This window comes from Pelobates fuscus, chromosome 8, assembly GCF_036172605.1.
Source record: "Pelobates fuscus isolate aPelFus1 chromosome 8, aPelFus1.pri, whole genome shotgun sequence".
NCBI lineage: Eukaryota > Metazoa > Chordata > Amphibia > Anura > Pelobatidae > Pelobates > Pelobates fuscus.
Window position 1 is genome coordinate 115,380,932 of NC_086324.1, and position 25,237 is coordinate 115,406,168.

A 25,237-nucleotide genomic window follows, 5' to 3' on the forward strand; every position below is an offset into this window, starting at 1 on the left:
TTTGAAAAAGGGATAGCATTGTTGCAGACTGGAGACATGGAGAGACTCTTAATACTTTGGATAGACAATCAGACTACACACCATGTTACTGTCAACCAGGCATTTATACAAAGTAAAGCCTTAAGCCTGAAGGTGAGGCAGCAAAGGATGCATCATTTTCTGCAAGCTGTGGAGGAGAGGCAGCTGCTGCAGATACTGAGGCTGCAGAAAACTACCCAAGCGATCTTGCCAAAATTATTCAAGTTGCAGTTGCATTTATAATTTAGTTATAAATGAATTATTTATATCAGTTATGCCTGTAAATGACTATTGCAATGCAGTACATGCATTGGGAAGTGTTGCTTCACTTTAAGTACATTTTTGTTTTACATACATGCTATTGTCCCATTATGTACTTAAAAGTGGGGTATGCCTGTATATTAATCAATGTTTTGCTTCTTATCTTTTTCATAAGTAGATCTTTCTAACATGTTGGATTTTACAATTTGTCTGTTTAACCCCTTAAGGACCAAACTTCTGGAATAAAAGGGAATCATGACATGTCACACATGTCATGTGTCCTTAAGGGGTGCAAAGCACACAACTAAGGCAATTTCCTAGGGATATTTTCACTCTTTCCATAAAGGTAATTTTAGTGCTAGGATTTGCCTAGTTCAGCCAGATTTATTTTCTTCGATCTCATATCCCCAGGAAACTCTAGGCACATGTGCAGGCTTTGCACCAATCGCTAATCACTCAATAGAATGCTTCGCAAAAGAATGCATTAGCCTAATGCTTCCCTATGGAAGCTCTCCCTTCCACCTGAACGTTTGTTATGACATGGAATTTCATTAGCTTTCCTAAGCTAAACCCTACCATGCTTATGCCTTCAGCCTTACACCACCAAAAATACTGAAATACATAAACAAGATACAAATTAATAATATGAAAGAATGATAAAAACACTACTCCTCATATAAGTGAACATTATTGACTCACACAATTTAGTTATTCTTACCTTTTAATCTTGATGTTGAAGTAAGATGGCTGGCACTTGAATAAGTCTCCACTGTATTAAGAATTTTGCTACCCTTTTCAACATCTCTTTCCTCTTGATGGGCTACCTCTAAGGATTCAATTTGCTGCAGAAATGCTTTTATTGACCCTTTTTTCTGTGTTGGTGAAAAAGTACACATTGATAATTTCTCACTTTTTGCCTTTTCTTCTAAAAACTGTCTGCGTAAATCACTTTCTTCAACAAATACATGTGAAATATATTTTGTTGTTCGTTGACGTCCTTCATCTTCCATAAAGCCCTGAAGGGATAAAAGCATAAAATAAATGGGATAATCCAGAGGTAAATCAATACATAATGACCAATTATGTGTTATATGTTACTTTGTGACATTGTGGGAATGGGTTCTGGAGATATTTAAGAAACAGTGAATTTATCGATTTCATATTTTGTTACCCAATTAACCCCTTAAGGACACAAGCCATTTTTGCATTTTTTGTGGTTTGTGTTCAAACACAATTTGCATCTTTGTCATTTATTGCACCAACACATATTATATACCGTTTTTAAGAGGGAAAACAGGGATTTAATTTGATGTCACATATACATAGATACGGATACAGTCTCATTATTTATAAAAATAATGCCAAAAAAAAAAAAAAAAGTAAAAATATTCCCCCCCCCCCCCCCACAGTTTTGGCTATAATAACGTGTGCATAATATGTTCAGCCTAGAAAAAGTAATTCAAAATAAATGAATGTGTCTTGATTTAAGAATGCATAATATGTATATGATTTCAGCTTATTTTGAAAGTTATAGGCCACAAAATACAAGGACTAAAATTAAATTTTAATGTGAAACAATTTTAGAAGTTGGTGTGTTTGTCTTGTAGGTTTAGTAGCCACCACAGAAAGCAAAAGTGCCACACAAAATTATATATTTATATAGACATCACAGGCTATTTACCTAAGGTTAATTTGACACTTTTTAAGCAACCATTTAATCGCCAATCTCTGCTAAATATTAGAGTAAAATTGTGTTTTTTCTCCATTTTGGCATATACACATATAACAAGGTTTTTGTAATGTGCATTTCGTAAAGCTGGTGTGTGCTATTCCTGCACAGAACCCCATATTGTGTTTAGCTACATCTGGTGAGTATAACAATATCCCCATTGTATGCTTTTGGCACTATTCTGTGAAGCTAAAATGCTATCAAGTAGACAAGGCTATTTCAGTTTCTTTTCTTTTTTTTTTTTTTTTTTAATTGTTTTCTCATTTGCGATACAGTGTTATAGCATATAACAAAATCATACGTCAACTTTACACAGCAGCGAAACAATACAAAGTGTTATCACGAAATAGTATCAAACGGTAGCATAAAATAACAAAGTGCCGGGTTATAGCAAGTTGCATAGGTAGTAAACCCCTGTATTGGGATGAGTGACTTTTATCGCTGGTTACATTAGGCACTTGAATGTGTATAAACTTGAAGAAATCAGCTATCTTGGTGAGTATATTATAAATTTGCACAGTGACAGCAATTTATCTAGAGCTATGTAGGAGGACATGACAATGGTGCAGTACAGAACAGTGTGGTAAGTATCACATAAGTAATAGCGGAAGGGGTGTAAGCCTTCATTTTATTGCTTCGTCACATTATAGGAGTATTAACAGTAAAGTGGAGTTTTGCACTAGGCACATCCACGCTTTATCATCCGGTCTTTTGGATTACTGGCACAATACCTTGGTTTACATATCAATCTATACAGTATGAATGCTGTATCCAGCAGCAATTTACTAACAAATAAACTAAACAGTATAAACAGGGACTAGTGGGTTCCAACGTCTTAGCCAGGTCTGTGGCTTGCTGACCGCTGCGACTGGGGGGGGGCAGTTACCACTGGGTGGTCATTATTATTATGAGGGCCCTGTGCGAATCGGTTTCCTAGGAGGTTGTGGCCTTGCCCATGTATTGTAACCATGGTTCCCAAGTGGAGGCATATTTACCATTCATAGAGGCCGGCAGTTCCTCCATCACTCTCTGGATCCATTCCCTCACCGAAGGGGCTCTAGTTGCCTTCCATTGTACCGGGATTAGGAGGTTGGCCGCTGTGAACAGATGGGTCGTTAGGACCCTCTGTGGTTTGGCGATGGGGTTTGAGAATAATAAGAAAAGCAATGTTTCTGGCTTGTGAGGTATGTTCCCCCCTGTGACTGTGTTGGTTATCTCCCTTACCCTCCTCCAGTAGGGTTGTATGGTCGGGCATTGCCACCAGATGTGAGCCGTCGTGCCTCCTATGTGCCCGCAGCGCCAGCACGTATCCGGTGTGAGTGGGAAGATACGTTGCAATTTAGTGGGCGAATAGTGCCACCTTGCTACCCTTTTGTACAAGCTTTCTTGGATAGCAGTGTTGCAGGAGGATTTCTGTATGCCCTGGAATATGATGCCCCATTCCCCCTGAGAGATATTAGTGGAGAGTTCTCTATTCCATGCTTGGGTGTAATGCGGCGTTTGTCCCCTAAGCTCATCTTGAAGCATCTTGTAAAATATTGATAGGTGTTTTTTTTTGAGAGACTGAGATGTGCAGCATATTTCGTATGTCGTGAATGCACGGGAGCCTGCTAGTAATGATTGTGTGGACCGAATGTGGTGGGTCAGTTGCGCGTATTTAAAAGTCTGCAACGTCGTGGGTTGTTCCTGTCCCATTAGAGATTCGAGCGGCTTGACTGAACCGCTCTCAAGGACTGAGTGTAGTCTTAAATAAGGCGTTTTCTGGGGTAGGTTCAAGAAGTCAAAGGAGTTTAGTGGGAGTCCCAATTGAAACCTCGGGTTCCCAGTCAGGGGATACAGGGGGGATGGGTGAGGGGAGATTTCGGACCCCTGTCTCAAGTGTCTCCAGGTTTGGTTTAGAGACAATGATGTGGATTCGGGGTCATGCCATGGGACCCCATGGAGCGGGGTTCTGAAAAAGGATTTCTCCAGTTGCACCCATTGTGTCTGCGGGCACGAGTTGGCCCATTCATATATCCTAGTGAGCGTGATCGCTTTATGGTAGAGCTCTATGTGTGGCATCCCCAGTCCGCCCTGGGTTTTGGGTTTCGTGAGTGTGGTAAAAGCTATCCTAGGATGTTTATTCGCCCAGATAAATTTGGTGAAGATGTGCCTAATTTTGGTGAAGAATGTTTTGGGGATACGGATTGGGATTGTTTGTAGGAGGTATATTAGTCTCGGGAGTGTATTCATTTTTAGAATGTTAATGCGGCACAGCCACCCAAATTGGGGCTTATGCCACCTGGCTAGGTCTGTTTCTATCTGTTGGAGAAGTGGGATAAAATTCATGGTATAGGTATTTGTGAGAATCCGCGGTAGGCGTACCCCTAGGTATTTTACTTAAAAGGGTACCGCTCCTTCAATGTTGTTTGCATGTGATGAGTGATTTCTAAGGGTAGGATATCGCTCTTGGCAAAGTTAACTTGGAAATTGGATACCCTATTATACCCAGCTATTTCCCCTAGGAGTGGTTCCATGGATGTTCCAGGGGCGGTCAGTGTAAAAAGCAGGTCGTCTGCGAATGCAGAGATCTTGTATTCCTGCTGTCCCACCTGGAAGCCTGTGATGTCTGCGTTGTCCCTAATCCCTTGAAGGAATGGCTCCATCGTAAGGATGAAGAGGAGAGGGGATAGGGGGCACCCCTGTCTCGTGTCGTTTCCTATGTGTACCGGGTCAGACAGTTGTCCGTTGATTTTGAGTTTGGCCGTGGAGTATATAGCGTCCAGCCATTTTCCCCAGTTGGGCCAAAAGCCCATGGCGTGTAAGGTGGCTTTTAGTAGAGACCAGTCCACTCGGTCGAATGCTTTTTCAGCATCGACCGAGAGGAGGAGGCTGGGTATGTGGTGAGAATGAGATAAGTGAATGAGATTCAGGAGCTTTGTCGTATTGTGCTTTGCCTCTCGACCCGGGACAAAGCCTGCCTGGTCTGTATGGATGAGGTTGGGTAGTAAGGGGCGTAAACGGTTTGCAAGTATTTTAGTAAAGATTTTGAGGTCTACATTGATTAGAGAGATCGGACGATAACTACCACAATTAGTGGGGTCTTTTCCTGGTTTTGGTAATAAAGTGATATGGGCCTCTAGAGCCGGGGTGGGCAGAGCCGGGGTATCAGTGAGGAAGTTAAAAGCGTCAAGAAAGGGGTCAGTTAGTATGTCCTTGAATGGTTTAAAGTATTTAACGGTGTAACCATCTGGGCCTGGGCTTTTCCGCTGAGGTAACGAGCCTACAACTTTTAAGAATTCGTCTTTCGTCAATGGGCCATCTAGGGTTTGTAACGCTCCACTAGGTATTTTTTTACGCACCCTGGGAGCCAGGAAGTGTTCAATATCTTGTGCTAGCGGGGGTGAGTTCCGGAGGTTGTATAGCTCTGAGTAAAACGTATGAAAGGCTTCCATGATATCTGGCAGGGTGTGTGAGACGCCTTTGTTTGGGTAACCGACCTTTGCTATGAATGTCTTATGCCTACTTTGTTTTAACGCTGAGGCCAGGAGGCGTCCGCATTTGCCCCCAGAGTAGAAGTAGGCGTGTTTGGTGCGGAGTAATGATCGTTGAACCTGTGTGTTCAGAATTTGTCGCAGTTCAGGGCGCTTTGCTAGTAGTGCCTTATATGTCTGAAAGGAGTCTTTATTGTGGTGGGTTGCCTACAGAGTCCGAATATCTGCTGTGAGGGATTTCATTTTACCCTCGCTCAGTTTTTTCTGTCTTGAGGCTATAGCTATGAGCTGTCCCCGTAGCACACACTTATGTGCTTCCCATGTTAATGGGGGGGGGGGGGGGGGGAGTCTCTGGGGAGGAGTTTTCCTGAAAGTACTGTTGTAGGGAGGAGTGTACTTGTTTGATTACTAATTTGTCATTCAGTAGTAGGTCGTTTAGTTTCCATTGGTAGGTTTTCATGGGTATGGAGGGGATATGAACGGCAAGAGACAGGGGGCGTGGTCTGACCACGTGATAGGACCATATGAGCAAGATGACACTAAGTGTAGGAACCTGTGTGGTAAAAACAACATGTCCAATCTGGAGTATGTACGAGTCGCTGGGGAGTAGTAGGAGTAGTCTTTCCTATTTGGGTGACTAATTCTCCAGCAATCGTAGAGCTGGGAGCTGTCTAGGAGGTGGGAGAAGTGCTTATGTAACGGGTCAAGCCGATTGGGAGTGACTGATGTGGTGTCCAAGTTAGAGTATAAAGATAGGTTACAGTCGCCCCCCCATAATAAGGATGCCCTCTGCAAAAGTTTCTATCCAGTGTAAACATTTCTTAAGGGTCTTGCATTGGCCTGTGTTAGGCAAGTACATGTTGACGAAAGTGATTTTATTGTGTCCTATGGTTCCCTTTATAAGCAATAGCCTCCGAGTCATCGGTTTTCTGGTCTAGGAGCGTGAATGGTACCTGAGCGGAAAGTAGTATAGCCACTCCTCTGTTTTTTTTGTCAGTAAAATGGCCGAAGTAGCCTGTGGTATATCTATTGTTTCTCAGGGTGGGAGCATTATCTTTTTTAAAGTGGGTTTCCTGGAGGAACGCCACGTCGGCCCGTAATCTATGCAGCTCAGCAAGAGCTAGGGAGCGTTTTTCCGGGGAGTTCAAACCCCTCACATTAAGAGTGATTATGCGTAGGGTGGTCATTTTTGATCTAAGACGATCAGATATCTAGGGCTTGTGTTGTGCCCCCGCCCAGCGCTTGGCCACAGACCTGTCTGTACAGAAATACCAAGAAATTTACAAGCAATGACACATCAAAGAAGAAAGAAAAATAAAAAGAAACAAAAAGACAACAGTTACTCAGTACACAATCAAATAGTATCGAGAACCTGAGTTAGAACTGGCACCTGGGTCAGGCGCGCAAATACCTGTGGCAGCTGTCTCGGGCGAGAAGATCTCCCCGAGAACCTATCTGTTGCCGTGGTGTAGGTCAGTGAGACCTAAGTGCAGTTACTAAATGGTATAAGCATGCGGTAGCAGTAGCTTATATATTTCGGTGAACTATCCCAGTGAGGGGGGGCGGGGGATAGTCGATTGGGAACTATCTATTAAGTCTATTTGCATAGGGGGGGGGGTATGGCCAGTCACCTTCCCATCCGGTGTGAATTACGCTTGGACTGGTAATGTAAGCTAAATGGGCGGGTACGCAGTAATGGTGTCGGGTCCCTCGAGTCGGGCCTCGGGTATAGCCATGTGGATTGAGTGAGACATCGCAGTAGCATCCCCCTACCCCTACTCAGTCTGTGGTGGTGTGATAGGTACCGTGGGAGGGGGGGGGGATTTAAGAAGAGCACCACTATAGATCCTGGTAGGTGATTGCATGATACGTTCATGGATGCTCACGTTGTCTGGGTCTATGTGTGCTGGTATGGTAGTGGAACGTGTGCCGTGTGGCACTATGAGTCATTGTCAATTTGGTCGTCTAGGAATTAGAGAGTTCCCTTATCCTATATACGGTACCTTGAGTTCTATAGCAGGTGAGCGCGTTGTTTTCTTTTTTTTTTTCTTTTTTAAGGGTTGGGCGGGAGGAGCTATTTCAAGTGGATTGGTCGGGGTGGCACTCTGCATGATCTAAGAAAGTCTCGGTGTCGTGAAAGGCAGTGCCTTCAAAGCCTTATTAGGCTCTGTCCCTCTGTGTATCCGTGAGAAGACCGGGATAAATCGTGGTAAATCGTGAGAGCATCGTCCTTAATTTTCGTCTATTGTGGCTCTGGTGTCTGTGAGTTGGCTCTTGGCAGAAAAGTCACAAATCCCGAAATCCTGTGTTCTTTGTGGGCCTTTTTTCTCGAGGACGGGCTCTGTTAATTAAGAGGAGCAGTGTCCGTGGTGCGCGGTACGTCCGCGCTAATGGAGTAGGTCATTGCCTCCTTGCGGAGGGCGATCTTGTATCTCCATGTGGCACGAAGTCCGTGGTGTCAGTGTCTTTTCCTTGTTTCCTGCTGCTAACGAGGGCGTTGGAGTGCTGGAGGTAACTCATGTGGTGTCATCGGGCTTTACCAATCACTGATGTGTGTCATAGGGAGGTCTAGGGCTCTCTGGAACACAGGGACGTCTTGTATGGTATAGATGCTGTGCTGACTGCCATTAATCGTTGTGCTTAGGGCAAATGGGAACCCACACCTGTATCTGATGTTCCGTACCCTCAGTTGGTCAGTGATGGGTTTCAGTGAACGTCTGGCTTGTAGTGTGAGCCAGGAAAGGTCAGGGTATATACTGACAGGATCATTGAGAAATAACAGCGGCTGGCTGGAGTTTCTTAATGCTGCCAGTATGTCTTCTTTGCACCTGTAGTAGTGCAGCCTGCAGATTATATCCCTGGGTCTATCCGCTGCGAGGCCCCGGGGCCGTAGGGCTCTGTGGGCCATGTCAAATATAATGGTTGAGTCAGGAGCCCTATCAAGTATTAAATTAAAATGCTCAGTGAGCACTGCCATGATGTCTTCTTTGTCATTTTCAGGTATACCCCTTATTCTCAGGTTATTTCGTCTCCCTCTATTATCTAGATCGTCCAGGGAGCGCTGCATATCTGCTAGCTGGGTAGTGTGGGCTCTCATTGTTTCTTGGAGGGATTGTATCTGCGTGTGTGTGACATCCCTGTCATCTTCTAGTGACCCAATTCTGTCACCTAGGTGGTGTATGTCTGCACTTATGGCGTCTAGTTTGCCCCGGAAGGACATCTCCAACTTACCCAGCATTTTCGCCAGGTCCTGTTTGGAAGGCATATTGCGGAGTAGGTCCCTTACTTCAGTGTCCACAGGTAATCCGGACATTTCTGAGTCCGCTGGGCTGGATGGCAGAGAGTTGTGTGGAGGTGAGTCCGGCGCCATGTTTGAACCTACCATGCCGGATTGGGGATGGTACGCATTATCACGGAAATATTTGGCAAGGGCTCCCGATTTTCCCGCCGGCTGCTTACCAGAGGCATGGGGAGTTGATGCAGCTCGTTTGGGATGCCCCATCTTTAATCTTGTCGCCCGATGGATGCGGATTCACAACGTTTGGAGAGGAGCTTGCTTAGCTTGCGGCCATTCCGTTCCGTGGCTAGCTCCGCCCCCCCGGCTATTTCAGTTTCTATAGTTCGAATTTTCCTAGATGGATTTGACAGGCCTATGTCTCATTTTAGGGTATTATAGCAGTGTGACTGTTCAAATAACCCCACAAAGGGCTTTCATTTGATAAAGCAGACACCCCATGGTACCTTATATGGTGTATATTGTGCCTTAACTTGTCACCAATTTTTAACCAATTTATGTCAATGTTTGTGGTAAAAAACAAACAAAAAAAAAATAAAAAAATTTGCAGAGCTTTTCGTACACTTGATATGTACCACTGTCATAAAATCCCCCAAATTATGCTTAGTTACATCTGCTGAGTAAAACAATATGACCAAGACACTATTTTGTGAAGTTACAGTGCTGTAAAAGAGACGTGACAAGTTCAGGTTTTAAGTGTGAATTTTCATGGAGGGTATTGATGCGTCCGTGTCCCTCTTTGGAGAACTTGAGCAGGCTACATATTCCAACTACACCATAAAGAAATACCATTTCTTAAATAAGACATCCCAGGGTATTTCAAAAGGCATATTTTGAACCTTAAAGTCATAAACATGAAGCCTGGTTGGTGTTTCCACCCTCCAAACTATCATTTTGAGTGCAGCGCTGTACCAGTATGTGAGGTAGATTTTAAGTGCATAAGATATTTACCCCTCTGTACAAGCTTTGTTTAAGGGGTATACATAAAAGACAAAAGAAAGATACAAATGATAGTGCAATATTGTGTGTTATAGCAGAAAATTGTATTGCACCATCATTTGCATCTTTCTTTTGTCTTTTATGTATACCCCTTAACCCCTTAAGGACACATGACATGTGTGACATGTCATGATTCCCTTTTATTCCAGAAGTTTGGTCCTTAAGGGGTTAAAGCTTGTAAAGAGGGACAATTGTTTTATGCACTTCTTTGAGGAAAATCTGCCTCACACACTGGTACAGCACTGCACTCAAACTGATAGTTTGGAGGGTGGAAACACCAATCATACTTCATGTTTATGGCTTTTTGGTGACTACTATTTTGTGGTGGGGTGTTAGGAGTACCCACAGAGTGTACACAGCAGCTAAACCAAACTTAACCATACATCAAATTAGAAAAGTGCAACCTTTCCCACACCTTTTTTGTGAATATATTCATATTTTGAACCTTAGCATGGGGTACTTTTTCTGCTAGCTTGTACAAAGTGTAGTGGTAATAAGCATTTTTTCTGCCTTTTTGACACACAAAGTGAGTTTGCGCAGTATATTTTGCAAACCTTATGTTTGCTACGACTGTATAATAATTCATATGTTGCTCAGCTATGTAGGCTGAGTACAGCAATACCCCCATATGTACCTTTGCCAGGTATATGTGGACACTGAAGGGGCACATTTGAGACACAGCCATTCCAGTTTTTTTTTTTTCAAACTTTGAATGTTTACGCTGTGTCCATGATCCATTTTGGAGTAGATTAGCTAGCTGGTTATTCAAACTTCCCCACAAACCCATACTATTTATTAAAGAATACACTACGGGATAATTCAAAAGGCATATTTCGAACCTTAGCGTGGAATATGAAAGTTCAAAGTGTAGTAGTAATAAGCATTTATTTATGAATTTGTTTACTTTTTAAAACTCTTTTCTAAACTTTTTTTATTTAAATGTTTTAAACTTTAACTTTTTTTACACTTTAAAAAAAAAAAAAAATATATAAACTTTTTTTTTACCGTTAACTTTTAACTGGTAGTAAGCAACACCAACAGTAAATTCCCCACTTTTCCATAACTCCCACCCACCCCAGCTAGCAAAATATATAATTTCAAAATATATAAATAAATTACCGTATGTACTCGAGTATAAGTTGCATTTTTCGGCAAATTTTTTGTGCTGAAAAACCCCAACTCGACTTATACTCGAGTCAATGTCTGTATTATGGCAACTTACATTGCCATAATACAGACAAGGGTCTGTTGGGGGCTGGCAGAGAGCGTTTACTTACCTTTCCTGCAGCTCCTGTCAGCTCCCTTCTCCTCCGCACCGGTCCGGTCAGCTCCCTTCTCCTCCAGTGTAAGTTTTGCGAGAGCCGCGGGGTCAGAGCGTTGCCATGAATTACTGTGGCAACGCTCCGCGCAGCTGCGAGACTTACAGTGGGAGCTGACCGGACCGGCGCGGAGGAGAAGGGAGCTGACAGGATCTGCAGGAAAGGTAAGTAAACGCTCTCTGCCAGCCCCCTCCTACACAGCCCATCCACTGGACCACCAGGGAATGAGAGCCCCCCTCCCTGGCCAGTTAACAAGCAGGGAGGAGGGACGAATAAAAAAATAAAAATGTAAATAATAATAAAATAAAACATATTTAAAAATAATAATGAAAATAAAATATTACTAATTGAACAAAAAAAACATAATATTAAAATAATAATAACTAAAAAATAATAAAAATGCTCCCCCCCCCCCCCAAGGCTCTGCATCACATACACAAACTGCATTCATAAACACACACTGCATTCATTCATTCACACACACACAGCATTCATTCATATTCATACACACACACACACACACACACTGCATTCATTCATTCACACACACACACACACACTGCAGTCATATACACACACACACACACACACACACACACACACACTTCATTCATTCACACACACACTGCAAATAAATATAACATTAATGTAATTTTTGGGGGATTTCATTTTATTTAGAAATTTACCAGTAGCTGCTGCATTTCCCACCCTAGTCTTATACTCGAGTCAATCAGTTTTCAGTTTTTTGGGGGGTAAAATTAGGGCTCTCGACTTATATTTGGGTCGACTTATACTAGAGTATATACGGTAACTTAAGTAAGCCCCTGGCAGTTAAAATTTAATACAAGTTAATCCTCAGGGGTTAAAACAAATATATATATTTATTTCGATCACTGTAGGCAGTGATCAACCAGCAGGGAAGTGGTTGATTTTTATTCGGACTGGGTAAAGGGGGGTGTTATTTTTACTTAAACATTATGAAAACATTTTTTAAAAAACTTGTTTCCTTTATATTGTATTTTATGGTGTATTAAAGAAGACCATACACTTAAGTGTTTCAGCTGCTGGTTTTATATAGTTCACACATAAGTAATTTGTTTTTACACAGCACTTGTACCGATTGGTTACATTTGGACCAATTAAGGCACAGTTCACTCTACAAAATTAATACATTTACAATGCCTTTGTAACACTTACCTTAATAAGCCTGTACCGCTCCAATAAACGGCATAACATGCGAGCTTCCAGCTTCCCCACATTCATTGCAACTCTTATCTCACTTTGAGATAAGCCTTTGGTGCCACAATTTTCAACTGGAGGAAGCAAAATAATAACAAATGAAAAAAAAGGTTTTGTGTTTGTTAATAAAAAAACACTTTAGAAATGGACATTGTTTTGGACAGAAGTTACAAGTGAAAACTTTTCAGTATAAAATTATGAAATCCTTGAAACCTTGGCAAACAAGAAGGGATGAGAACTGGTTTAGTTGTCAATATAGTACTTTTTTTTTTTTTTTTTAAGTTCAAATATGCTGTTGCATATTACTAATATGTTCATCCTACTTAAAAGTTGCAAAAATTGGAGGGTACAGTCAGGCATCCACTTGCACAGAACAGACAGTATGCAGTCCACACCAGTGTTCCGGGATGCCTAAGTCACATGTGCCGGGAGTGTAATTAGCCCCCTGGAACACTTGTGCCAATAGATTTGTATGTGCAGTGTTTCAAACTGAAACGCTGTACATACAGACTCCTACCACCACAACCACTGAAAATCACTTAGGTTGTCATGGTGGATGGATTAAACCTATATGTAGTCGGGGCAATATAGCCGTAACCCAGAACATTTTATAACCATAACATCAGTCGGTTGTGGTGTGCCAAAAAACGACAAAGTAGTGGGCCTGTAATAAAAGTGGGCCCAACTTAGAGGGTGTTATGAATAGAGGAAGTACTGGGAGGGGTGACTCGTGAGACCAGCAACAGTAAGGTGAGAGGGAATTGGCAGCCCTTTTATAGGGGATCCAAGCCCCTCCCACAACTACAGGCCAAGGCCTTAACATTTGTAGTCGGGGCAATATAGCCGTAACACAGAACAGTAAGTTTACACCAGTCGGTTGTGGTGTGCCGAAACCGACAAAGCAGTGGGCCTGTAATAAAAGTGGGCAAAAAGAAAATACAATAAAACACAATTTGTGTAACCAACTGCATTTATTTGGATAAGTCACAGAAATCTTGTCTTAAAGTGACAACGTCTGCCTATTGGAATGGTCTGGGTGCTAACTCCCACTACCCTGAACCCTGCAACTGTAATTATTGCAGTTTTTATAAACTGCAATAATTACTTTGCAGGTTAACTCCTCCTCTAGTGGGGGTCTACTAGACAGCCACTAGAGGGCACTTCCTGATTCATAGCACGTGTTTTCTGTGCTATAGTGTCGCTGGACATCCTCATGCTGTGTGAGGACCTCCAGCGTTGCTAAAATCCCCATAGGAAAGCACTGAAAGCATTTTCAATGCTTTCCTATGGAGAGGTCTAATGCGCGTGCACGGCACTGCCGCGCATGCACATTAGGTCTCCCCTGCCGGATGACGTGGGGGCGGGGAGGAGCGTGGGCGGACAAAGAAGCAGCGGTGAGGGACATCGTCGCTGCCTCTGGTAAGTCACTGAAGGGGTTTTGACCCCTTCGGCAACCGGGGATGGGAGGTGGGAGGGAGAGGGGACCTGCAGTGCCAGGACAACTGATTGTTTTCCTGGCACTGGAGTGTCCCTTTAATTATTTAACTGGATTTGGTATATAGAGAGTGAAGGCGGAGGATTTCCAGCGCCCCATAGCCTTGATGATATGAGCGGGTATGTGATTAGCGGATGATGAAGCTAGATTATCTGAATAACACCTAACCGCGAGACCGGACCAATTTGGTCCCCAGGCAATGGCCGTTGCAACGATTGGATATAACTCAAATAATACTGAGGTATCGGAGAAGCTGGGCAGGGATTTAATTTCGGTCGGCCAAGGTCCCCAAAGCCATTGATCTCCCCAGATGGCCGCAAAACTGTTTTTTGCTGCGGCATCTGTCCAAAGTGTAAGTGGAGTGTCCGAAAGTAGTGGTATAAACATGGCTTGCCCGTTCCAACAGGTGTCGGAGGTGAATTGTGGAAATAAAGATAGTAAGTGGGAGATAAAGGATCTACCCTGTGGTATAATCCTCATAGCAAAATTGAACGACCCCAGCAGTGATTGTAGTTCCGGGCTTCTCTTAATTTGTTCTGAGCCTTCGCTATTTTAATTAGTTCTCCTCGAAGCACGCATTTGTGTGCCTCCCAGACATCTTCGGGTCTCGTGTCTCCTCTAGCATTATCTGCTAGATACTCCCTAATACGAACTTTTAGTTTGTCTATTACCTCCTGTTTGTTTAGGAGGAGGTCATTTAGTTTCCATTGTGGTCGGGTTTGTGGAATGGTGGGGATTGTTAGTTCTAGAGTAAGCGGGCCGTTTGGTAATTGTAGGTTAAGAGCAATACATATTACTAATAAGTTATGGCATTAAATACAGATGAGCGTGAACATTGTCCCCTCCCCAAACATAGCATATAACAATGAAATGCACATAGGAATATAGGAGCGTAGTGAGACATACGACCTGATGCTCATCATAATCGGAACTGTCAAAGGTCCAGATTTTCTCAGCTTGCCAGATTTTAAATCATCCGTGATCTACTAGCGTCCTTCAGTATAAGATTAAATAGTTGTGACTGGGTGGCTATAATATCTTCTCCCTGTAATTCCGGGAGGCCCCTTATTCTTAAATTATTCCTGCGGCTTCTATTGTCTAAATCATCAAGCTGTCTTTGAAAAGCAGATAGTATGTGGGTATGAGCTTCCAGGGTAGTGGAATTATTAGTAATTTGGGCTTGCATTACATCTCTTTCCTCCTCGAGGTCTGTGACTTTAAGACTTACTTTTTGCATGTCTGCTCCCACTGCATCCACTTTTGCCTCTAGTTTTCCAATCATATTGGCCAGATCTGTTTAGGATGGCAAATTCTTCAGCAGTTCTCTTACTTCCTGGTCTTGTATGTGAGTTTGTATACTGCAGGAGCCCACAGATGAGACAGGGCTCGCGGGTGCTGAATCCGCCGCCATTTTGAGGCCTGCGGTCTCGTCCTCGCGGTCCGCTGAATCGCGGAAATAACGGGTAAGCGGTCCCGATTTTGATCCTGGTGTCTTGTGTGTAGCTCCTAGGGAAGAATTATTCTTTTTGGGGTTACCCATTTCAATTTCAGACCTCAGATTGCTGCGGATTGAATCTCAGATTCAAGGAGCTGAATTAGTGCACGTCCATTCAGCTCAGCGTCCGGCCACGCCCCTGTGATTGTAGTTCCTTCCGGTTGCATTGACCTTGTAGTAGGTAGTGTTCAATGCTTGCCAGGGTGCGCTCAATCTTATTCTGTGGGAGGCTAGCTTGCATATGGATAGAGTCCAATTGGATCCCCAACAATTGCATGCTAGGGTCTAGACCTAGAGTTTTGTGAGGGGAGACTGGGATAGTGAGGGATTCAAACAGAGCCAACATGTGTGTCAAGCTACTTGAAGGGGTGTGTTATTCTCAATCGTGAGGAAATCGTCTAGGTAGTGAATACACACATTGAGTAACAGCCAGCACAAAGATTCCGCAAACGTGTCAAAAATTCTCGGGCTGCTTTTGGAGCCAAACGTGAGATGTGTAAAGAAATAATACAACCCCTGCCATTTATTGCCGTGTAGGTGCCACAGGGAAGGGTGCATGGGAAGCAATTTGAAGGCATTTACTATGTCAGTTTTACTTAGCCATGCACCTGTACCAGCTTTTAAGATCGATAGTGGCATAGTGTAATGGAAATTCTTCGGAAGGTATGAGTGAATTAAGGCTGGCGATAGTGGAGGAATGTGGTGTTGACATATCAATTATCAGTCTAAGTTTGAGTGAAGTTTTCACCGTGATTGGGATTGGGTCTCCAGGATGTGAAGGGTGGGGAAATGAACGGACCCAACAAAAACACTTGTTTCACCTCACTCATGATAAGGGTGTGTACTAACTGTGGATCGTCTAATGAGGATTGTAAATGGTCACATTCTAGTGTACCAGTTGGCAAGTGTACCAACCCGGTTTGAAATCCTTCAGTTAGTCCAGTGATAATTTAGTCAACAAAATGTTGTGATGGGTGTTGACGTAACAGAGTAGCCAATAATGTGAGGTTCACGCACGTGTTTGGGAAAAGCTTTATTTGGGCACAGTGTCTTTGAATGAGTCCTGAAACAGTGGGAACACACATGCATCAGGAGCTAAACCCACAATACCCCGCGTTAAAGTTATTACAAATCTGGGATTTGCCTAGGAACACAATATCCCTACCCAGTTTGTCCTTTAAGCCTCTGGCGGGTCTCTGGAAATTATGGACAGCTTGTCCCTGTTCAGCTTCAGCCACATTTGGGCAGAAATTGGTGCTATGTGCATTAGATGCATATGATGCACAAGCTGGGGGTCTGAGGCCTGCAAAGTGTCTGCAGAATAACTGTGTCCAATTTGCTCCAATTTATGCTTAAATTGAACTGAGTCAGGTTTGCAGCCCCCTTTGCAAAGAAGGAACAGTGGTAACCATAAAAAGCAGTACCACCATATTTGTGCCCCAGATCCACCATCTTGTGCATGTATACGTCCAACTCAGCTCTTTTCTCAGGGTATACTGAGCAGTAGACGTCCCTAAAAATGCCAAAACCAAGCACAAATTCTGGGATGGACAGTTTCTTGCCCTTAGAACCACCTATCCCCGTATGCAAAAGTCCTATTCTCCAGGACATCCTTGGAGGCAATGAGCAGCGAGACCAGGTTGACGTCCTTGTCTTCCAGAAAGTCCTTTTTAAGGTGACATGGGACTATGTGTGAGGGGTTAATAGATTCTAGGACTGAAATAGAAGCCAAGGAAATACCGGGCATAACATCAGCGAGTAGGTGACTGGAAACATTTGGGTTTGCAGGAGCCTGGGTAGAACCACCTGCTTCCAATGTATCCAGCCTATCGCTAATGGTGCCGATGGATGACATTAGTGACGCCATCATAGCCTGAAAAGCAGTCAACTGAGACCCACTAGGGCCTTCCCCCGCATCTGAGTTATCGGTTGTGAAGAAAATTGACTTTTATTTAACATTTTCTTCTTTATTCGGTTCGTTTCCTCCATTTACTGCATGGATATTGAATATTGGTTTGGTAGTTTGAAACTACCGAACACCGACCACCCTCCTGGCTCATTAAGTTCAAAAGAACCGACTATTAAGTGCTCCCTGGGCGGGCGCTTTATATATAGCCGAACGCCACGTGGAATAGAAAACGGCGGCCATCTTGTTCGCACGAGGGGAGTCAGCGGGACTTAGAAGTCGAGTGTCTGGAACTAAAATCGGACACTCAACCTCACAAACCACTGCTGAAACTACCGAACGCCTGCTTCTCTTAATTACCGAACAGCCAGAAGAGCGCCATTCGGTAGTTTTGTTCGTACGGACAAGGGGAGCAATCGCTCCTATGAGCCAGGAGGATCCATTCGGTACTTTGCTCATTTTTTACCTTTTACTTAATTGACCGACCGCACACGCTGAATTCGTGGAACTGTTTTGGGCAGGAGCCTTGTGTGTGCTCGGTAAAACATGACTTCCATACTTTTGAAGAACCCCTGAACCGATTTTTGAAAATGTTTGTCCCCCCAGATCGGGGCTATGTAATTTATGGGGATAACTTGTGGGGAAAGGGGTGTTCCAACTTTTGGGAAAATTGTGTGCCCTTTGCCTGGAGATAATTGATTTAGTCCTTAACTTATCTCAATATCTCCCAGCAGAGGGAAGGCGTGTATTACTGTAAAACTGTATGGTGATTGGCTAATGTCTTTGTTTGCTGTGGGAGGTCATCTTGCAGGAGGATTTCTCATAAAAGCCAGTGTGTTTTCAATAAACTTCATTCCTGTCACACCCTTCATGAAGTCTAAGCTCATGTTTGGGGAATATTCTATTTGTTGAGGAAAATCGTCTTGGAAGCTGCATTCAACTACACTATTCCTCTACTCCCTGCTGCAACTATACTTATTAAAAAAAAAAAAATAATAATAATAATAAATAAGAGGTAAAACAAAACAAAAAAAAAATATATTTTTTTTAATAGTGTAAGGAACCAACCACAATTGTCAAACTATATATACTTGATCCACCCGGACCGGTTAATATATGTTGTTTACATGTAGCCATGTAAACCTTCTAGCTCTTTCTTTTTTTAAAAAAAAAAAAAACGTTTAATAGACATTATATTATTTTTTTTTATTGTGGATCTCTTCATCTCTCGTGTCTCCATATCTCTCTATATCTGGATGATGATATCGTTCTTTGGTGGAAGACATCGATTTTGATTTGAAGGGCCCTTTTACTACTGTTATTTTGTAAGTGTATCCAATAAAGCTTTACTTTTAATACCATACAGCTATACACTATGGTCTGTCTTTGTGCTTCGTTTTAAGCATCTGTCTCCACATTGAGAAGAGAAGAAGCATTTTAAGAAGACTGACTATACCCTGCCTATTTTCACGTTTGTTTGAGAGTGCATTTTAGTTATTTTTTTTTATTGTGTGTTTTTAATTTTTAGTCTGCACTATTGGTCTCCCTTTGTACTTTTTAGGTTGTGCTTTTTAGTGTTTTATATTTATGATATCGAAGACATTGAGGAGTCTTTGCAACTCCTAAATTGGGGTATTTATATTTTATATTCTTTTCCCCATTTGATAGCCACAAGGGTTGTTTTGCATTTTTGCAATTCACTTTGGTTTTTGCATATGGGAGAGGAAATACTTGACATGGCTGGGAAGACTGGCTGCTGTAAAGATGTCCGTCCTTCCCAAATTCCAGTACTTATTTCGAACCCTTCAAATTCTCATACCTAAGACTTATCTGACCAATCTGAACAGTTCATATGGGGCAACCGCAAAACAAGACACTGCAAAAGCCTATCTCGCAAGGCAGTTTAGGCTTGCTCGACATCAAAAGGTACTACAAGGCAGCACTGCTTTCCTCAGTCAGTCTCCCACACACAGGTCAACCCACCTCAGTTGATCAAAATCGAATCCTCCTACAATTGCACCAGAGGCCCGAAGTATCTGTTCTGGATACCAAGCTCTAAAAGACCTCAGATGCTGAAAATACCCAGCACAACGGTGCGACTCCTACTTGAGTGGGATAACCTGAAAAAACTGTTGGAAAACTCATGGTCTCAAGCTACCCCCATAAAATGCTTACATATAATTAACCCATCCTTTGATTTTAAACCCTGGGTGTCAGGGGGCTGCACCACCATAGGGCAATTATTTGACGACACAGGTCTACTCCAATTTCCAGATCTCCAGGGAAAGAGCACTATTTTCTTACCTACAAATCAAGGCAGAACTTACACAACACCAGCTACAACTACCCAAGCCTACCATGGCTTATTCCGAGACAGCTTTCTCAGGTTCCACCACCCTGAAAAAAGTGCTCTCATCCACATACAGAGAGCTAACTGACCCACAGGACAAAATTCAGACTAGACTGGCAACGGGTCCTCAACCAGACACTAGACGCATGTTTTTGGCAGAAAGCATTTATAGCTCACAAAGGCAGGTCAAGTTGTGCCTCTCACCTTGAACTCATGAGAAAGATACAGTATAGATGGTACATGGTGCCAAATAGGCTGGCAAACATGTACCCAAACACCTCCAGCATGTGCTGGAGATGCACTCAAGGGACTGGCACAATGCACCACATGTGGTGGACATGTGTAGAAATTACAAAATTCTGGCAAAGGGTGGGGGAAATCACGACCGATGCCATTGGCACGCAGGTTACACCCACCCCTGAACTCTGTCTCCTGTTCGCGTTGCTAGATAGCCTCCCGGTCCAGAATCTTGCTTGTTATTTCATATACTAATTGCAGCAAACCTATTAATAGCCAAAGCATGGAAACCCACAGACCTCCCAGCAAAACCAGCCCTACTGAGCCAAATCTTACTGAATCTAGACTATGGAATGATGGCCCACGAATACCTCCGACCTAAGAAACATCTACAGGAGGCATATGACAAATGGGAGACCTACATCACCAATACTGGCGATGAGATGACTGGTGTCAGCGGACGTAGGGGTATGGGGGGCGGGGGGCTGTAGGGGAGCGGGAAATGGACTGATACAAGAAGGAAAAAAAAAAAGCAAAAGGGGATGACATAGTTGGTGGACATGCGGGGGGGGGGGGGGGGAGGGGTGGTGGGGGTGTGTTTCTGGACAGGGAAGGTCACCAACCAAACCCCAAACAGTATGAATCTCCACAAGGTGCAAGGTTTCAGAAAAAGCCTCATCACACACATGTAGCACACAGCAACGATCACGAACACAATAAGACAGGGTTTCCCGCAAAAGACGCCTGCACAGGCTCAACTCACTTTGTAAATAGTTAGAATCCTTCCATCTAAAGTTCTTCTGGGTTTCACCACCCACCTTTTATTTCTTTTTCCAATCACAAAAAAAAAAAAAAAAAAAGAAGGAATCAAGCACGAGAGAGGGGAGCTAAAAACTGGGTACAGACAAAATATGATATGGGAATTGCCTGGGAGAATACAAGGGGACAGACAGCAGAAATATAGACGAGCAAAACCCAGAAGAAGATGCCACTCTGTTAGGGTCTCGAGACAGGGGGAAAGGAACAGTGGGCCGCAAAGGCCTTGTGGTAACAGCTATGGCCGAGAGGTATCTCGAGTGCAACCCTAGGCAAAATAAACATCCAAGTCAAATGTTGTGTGTGTGTATATATATATATATATATATATATATATATATATATATATATATATATTTATATTTACTGCTGGCTGAAATGTGATCACGCCGAGTTCCCTACTGTGTTAGGGTCGAAAAAGCATACCTTTACCCCTTTTCTCTTCTGTATCCCACTGCAATGATCTTGACTCAAAAATTGTCAATTTGAAAAAAAAAACAAAAAAAACAAAACACATTACTACAGTCAATCAGACCACTTAATTTCAATGAAGAGGTCTTGGTGCAGTGGTCCTGTCATTTTAACCTTGCAATGTAAAACATTGTCACTAGAGGTCTTCCATAGGAAAAGTTACTCACATAAAGTGAAAGCTCATAGGAAAGAAAATAATCAAATGCTTTCCGTATCAGGGGTGGGGGGGGGGGGGGGGGGGGGGTAAGAATAAAAAACAGGTTTGTTTTATATATTTTTACTGCAAACAAGGGATGGAGGATAATCCTATGCTTATTGATGGTTAATATCAAATATATGTTGTATGGAACTGAAAAAAATAAAAAAATTATATTTCTTTTGCATAGCTGTGTAAAGACGACTTCATAATTCAAATAACTAAAACCTGCCTGCATCAGACGACCAGTACTAAATTAATTACAGCACATACCAAGTTCGTAGGCTTGTGTTAATATGTCTTTTTCATAGATTATATCCACTGGGAGAACTGGAGTTTTTAATTCTTCATCATCGTCATCATCATCATAATCCTCATGATTCCTTTTAGATTCTTTGATCAATTTCATACAACGGACCATTACGTCGGTGCCTTAAACAAATAAAAAAAAAATTAAATGGATGAATATATTCTTAATGATAATTTTAGATTATATGAACAGCAAGTCAAAAAGAGATACTAGAGATTGGGGGTGGAGGGGTTGACAACAAAGACTATACAAAAAAGGCTGATTAAACAATTCTTACAACAGTGCCAGATATAGCTTACTTTGAGCAAACAATAGGGTGGATAGATACAGCACTGACTGTGGTGGGCAGCAAGCACTGAAATTTGGGTACCCCAACAACTCGAAAATATTATAGTAAAAAAAACAAAAAAAAACTAAAAGAGATACAGGTTGCGCCAAATACATTAAGGGTGGTACTTGATAATAAGTTGCAAAATTTATAATCACATCTAAAACATATACCAAGAGCCCCAAAGTCTATTGAGGTTGAGCAGCAGGGTGTCTTCGGAAGTAAATTCGGCTAGCAATCCAATATTTTCACCAACTCAAATCAGTTCCATTATATGAAATTAAAAATAGGAAAAACAAGGTAGTATAATATAGAATGTGTCAAAGGAGAAAATAAAGGATAATTGAAAATACACTCACAAAAATTTAGCTATTAGCTCTCAGGTGTTAGTTTTTGACAATACAATCCTTACGGGGGGCGGGGCCGGGCCGCCGAGCTGCATGGCAGCAAAGCACTGAAGCTCCGGGCCTGAGCTCCAGAAAAAGGCACTATACCCGCATGCAGACTGCCCTATAACTGGATTTTTTGCCATAATGTCATGGAGAATCACATAAGCTATAACCCGATACCAGATTATCGCCAACTACATACTGGACACATTGAAACGGCCCACTCCGGCCTACACGACAGAGTCGGCCTGGATAAAGATGGCCGCTGGGTGAGAACCAGCAACCGATCCTCTGGCCAGATAAGGAAGCATACCAGTCATGTTGGCCCTCACGAAAAGCCGTGCCGGCTTGCGATGCGGCCCCGCTCCGCCCCCCCCCCCCCGGCCGGTGGGGGTGATCCCGGCCTCCTGGAGATGGCACGCTCTAAGGCGGGATTCGCCGCATGGAGACCACGCCGCTCTCCAATACAGGCAAGGCTGCCTACGTCTGGCCCGCCTGAACTCTAACCTGGGAACATACAAGAAGAGAGACACTCTCAACCTCCTGGGAACTCCCGGTAACTACTACGACCAAACCCACCTCTGCATGCACGGAGGATCTGCCTCACTATGGGAGACCTAACCATTGAACCGACACTTACAAGACAGGTGGGACTTTGGTGCCCAGACCGCATGGCGGTGGCACACTCCGGGGCGGAAGACGCCGCACGGGGGCAAAGGAACAACTACAGCCCGTCCGAAAACTTACCCCTGAAGGAGAAGCGACAAGAGGGTCTAGCATGGGCGGCTCACACTGGCCCTGGCAGAGCTGGGCGCTGGACGGATCAACCAGGCCGTGGCCTCGACCGCGGGAGAGGTGGGTGCCCGGGCGTCTGGGTCTGGGGTCCCCGGAAAGCCTAGTCCCTGGCGCTGTGAGCCCGGTGGGGCGAGACTACGCCGCCCCCCTCGACGGACCGGTGGTCCGGTCCGTCAAGTATGCGGCCGGCGTCGGGTGAGACGCGGGAACACACTCCTCAAGGGACCCACGCGGAGCTGGGGAGGTGCAGGGAGCGGACAGCCGGAGGACTTTTGTGGTGGGGTCCAACGGACAGTTTGGGCTCCCGAGTGCCCACGGAACTGTGGGGGACCCGACCGGTGAGCGGAGATCGGCATGGGGGTGAGGAAAGGTGGCCTGGCGCCCCAGGGACAGTGTGGAGACAGCACCATGAGGGACTCCCCCAGACAGACATGGGGACTAACATAACCAACCTGTCGATTGATAGCTAGCATTAGTATCTTGACAGTTGCAATTTTTTTTTTCTATCCTCTGTTTTTTGTATTTAAAATAGCTATGTCGGCCTGAAATGCCAAAGAAATATACAGGGCACACTATGACGCCCATAGTGGCCAAGGATTGATGTTGTCTGCCGTTGCATACTTAATGGCTTCCTGTTGCTTGATAGCCTGTATAGTCACTTATTTCCGCATACATGATAGCCCGATAGCTTCCCTGTATCCTAAATACACAGCAGCTTAAAAACTGTTATGCCCCTTAGGTTAAAAGTTGGAAAGGGTTTATATTTGTTTAGCAACATATACGCTGTTTATGCCAGGGTGCCCATAAAGGCTAAAAGTTAGATGCAGATGATTACAGCATTCTAAATAGATACTGATCCTGATCTGCTTAGCATCCAGATTGATACATACCTCCGTGCCCTCACCCCTACCTTCAAAATGATTATGCCCTACACGTTATACACGCGGCCTACTCAGGCCACATCTTACACTATACAAATATCCGCTGTTCATCATAATTTCTCACCTCTAGACTAGCACGCATAAAAACGTTTTTACTACTGATGACTCACATAACCAGGCTGTTGACTTGGGTGACGAATATAAACATACTTAAATCTAGGCAAAGAAACGACCTTGCCCACTGAGTTGTAAATATGAGTTACCAGCCTTGACGGTTCTACATTCATTTCCAGGCACGCCTATTCTGTGATTAACTAACCGCAGTTATAATATTAATAGACAGGATTTATTTAAACACCTAGAGGCCTGACTAATGTTATACTCCCGCCATACAGGATTAACGCACTATATGTTTAAGCTGATATATGAGCTTATATACAATGCATACAGTTATGTCTTTGTTTTCTTTGCCTTATTGGTTTCCTCACGCCCACAAAGCGCAGTTCTGAGATACTTAACCATGCAGCTTAACACCCGCGTGCAGCTAGAATAACGTTAAATAGATTCAGTGTGCACAGTTGGTGCAGTTATACCTGCAAATGCATTCCTATAAAATATATGCATGTTCGAATGTTCTGATCAAATCGCCTCTGCGCAGGCGATAATCCGCATCTACTTTTATGAACCGATACTTAAGGCTCTGCGTAGGCGACTGTACGCTTTAATGAAAATTAGTTTGATACGTGAACTCAAGACACAAAACCAATAAACATATTTAAAACAATACAATCCTTACACTTGAGTGATAATTCAAAGTGAACATAGAATTTAAGCCCGCCTTGGACATTTTGTCCAGTTCAGCTATTTTGGCCTTACATTTGAAATTCAATTAGAACTACTGACAATTCTGGAAGAAAAAAAAAAAAAAAACACAAATCGAGAAGAGTAAAATAAACTAGCATCAAGAAACTGTGGTGGATGTTGTAGAGGGTTGCAGTGTTATAATTTGGAAAATAAATCCCAGACAGCTACCAGAGAGTATATCGAGGGAAGAGAACCGAAAAAAGAGGATATAGAGAAATCAATGGGAATATACAATTTGGCCAATATAGAGTTAACACAGAAGACATAAAAGCCTTAAGGAAAGGTTTGCAATTCACCACTAATAAAAAGATTAACTATTTTCAAACATATATAGGTCTTCAAAAAAAAATATATATATATATATATATATA

At 43.2% G+C, this 25,237-nt stretch overlaps 1 protein-coding gene across 1 annotated transcript in view; it reads right to left on the reverse strand.

The window, feature by feature from the left end:
- The window catches only part of GTF3C1 (general transcription factor IIIC subunit 1), a 135,111-nt gene that overhangs the window by 55,470 nt on the left and 54,404 nt on the right, over positions 1–25,237 (reverse strand). The window contains exons 7-9 of the mRNA XM_063430237.1: positions 21,573–21,731; positions 12,292–12,407; positions 998–1,295 (exon numbers count right to left, since the gene is read on the reverse strand). Of these exons, the coding sequence (XP_063286307.1) occupies positions 998–1,295; positions 12,292–12,407; positions 21,573–21,731 (573 nt within the window). The remainder of the gene's footprint in view (positions 1–997; positions 1,296–12,291; positions 12,408–21,572; positions 21,732–25,237) is intronic.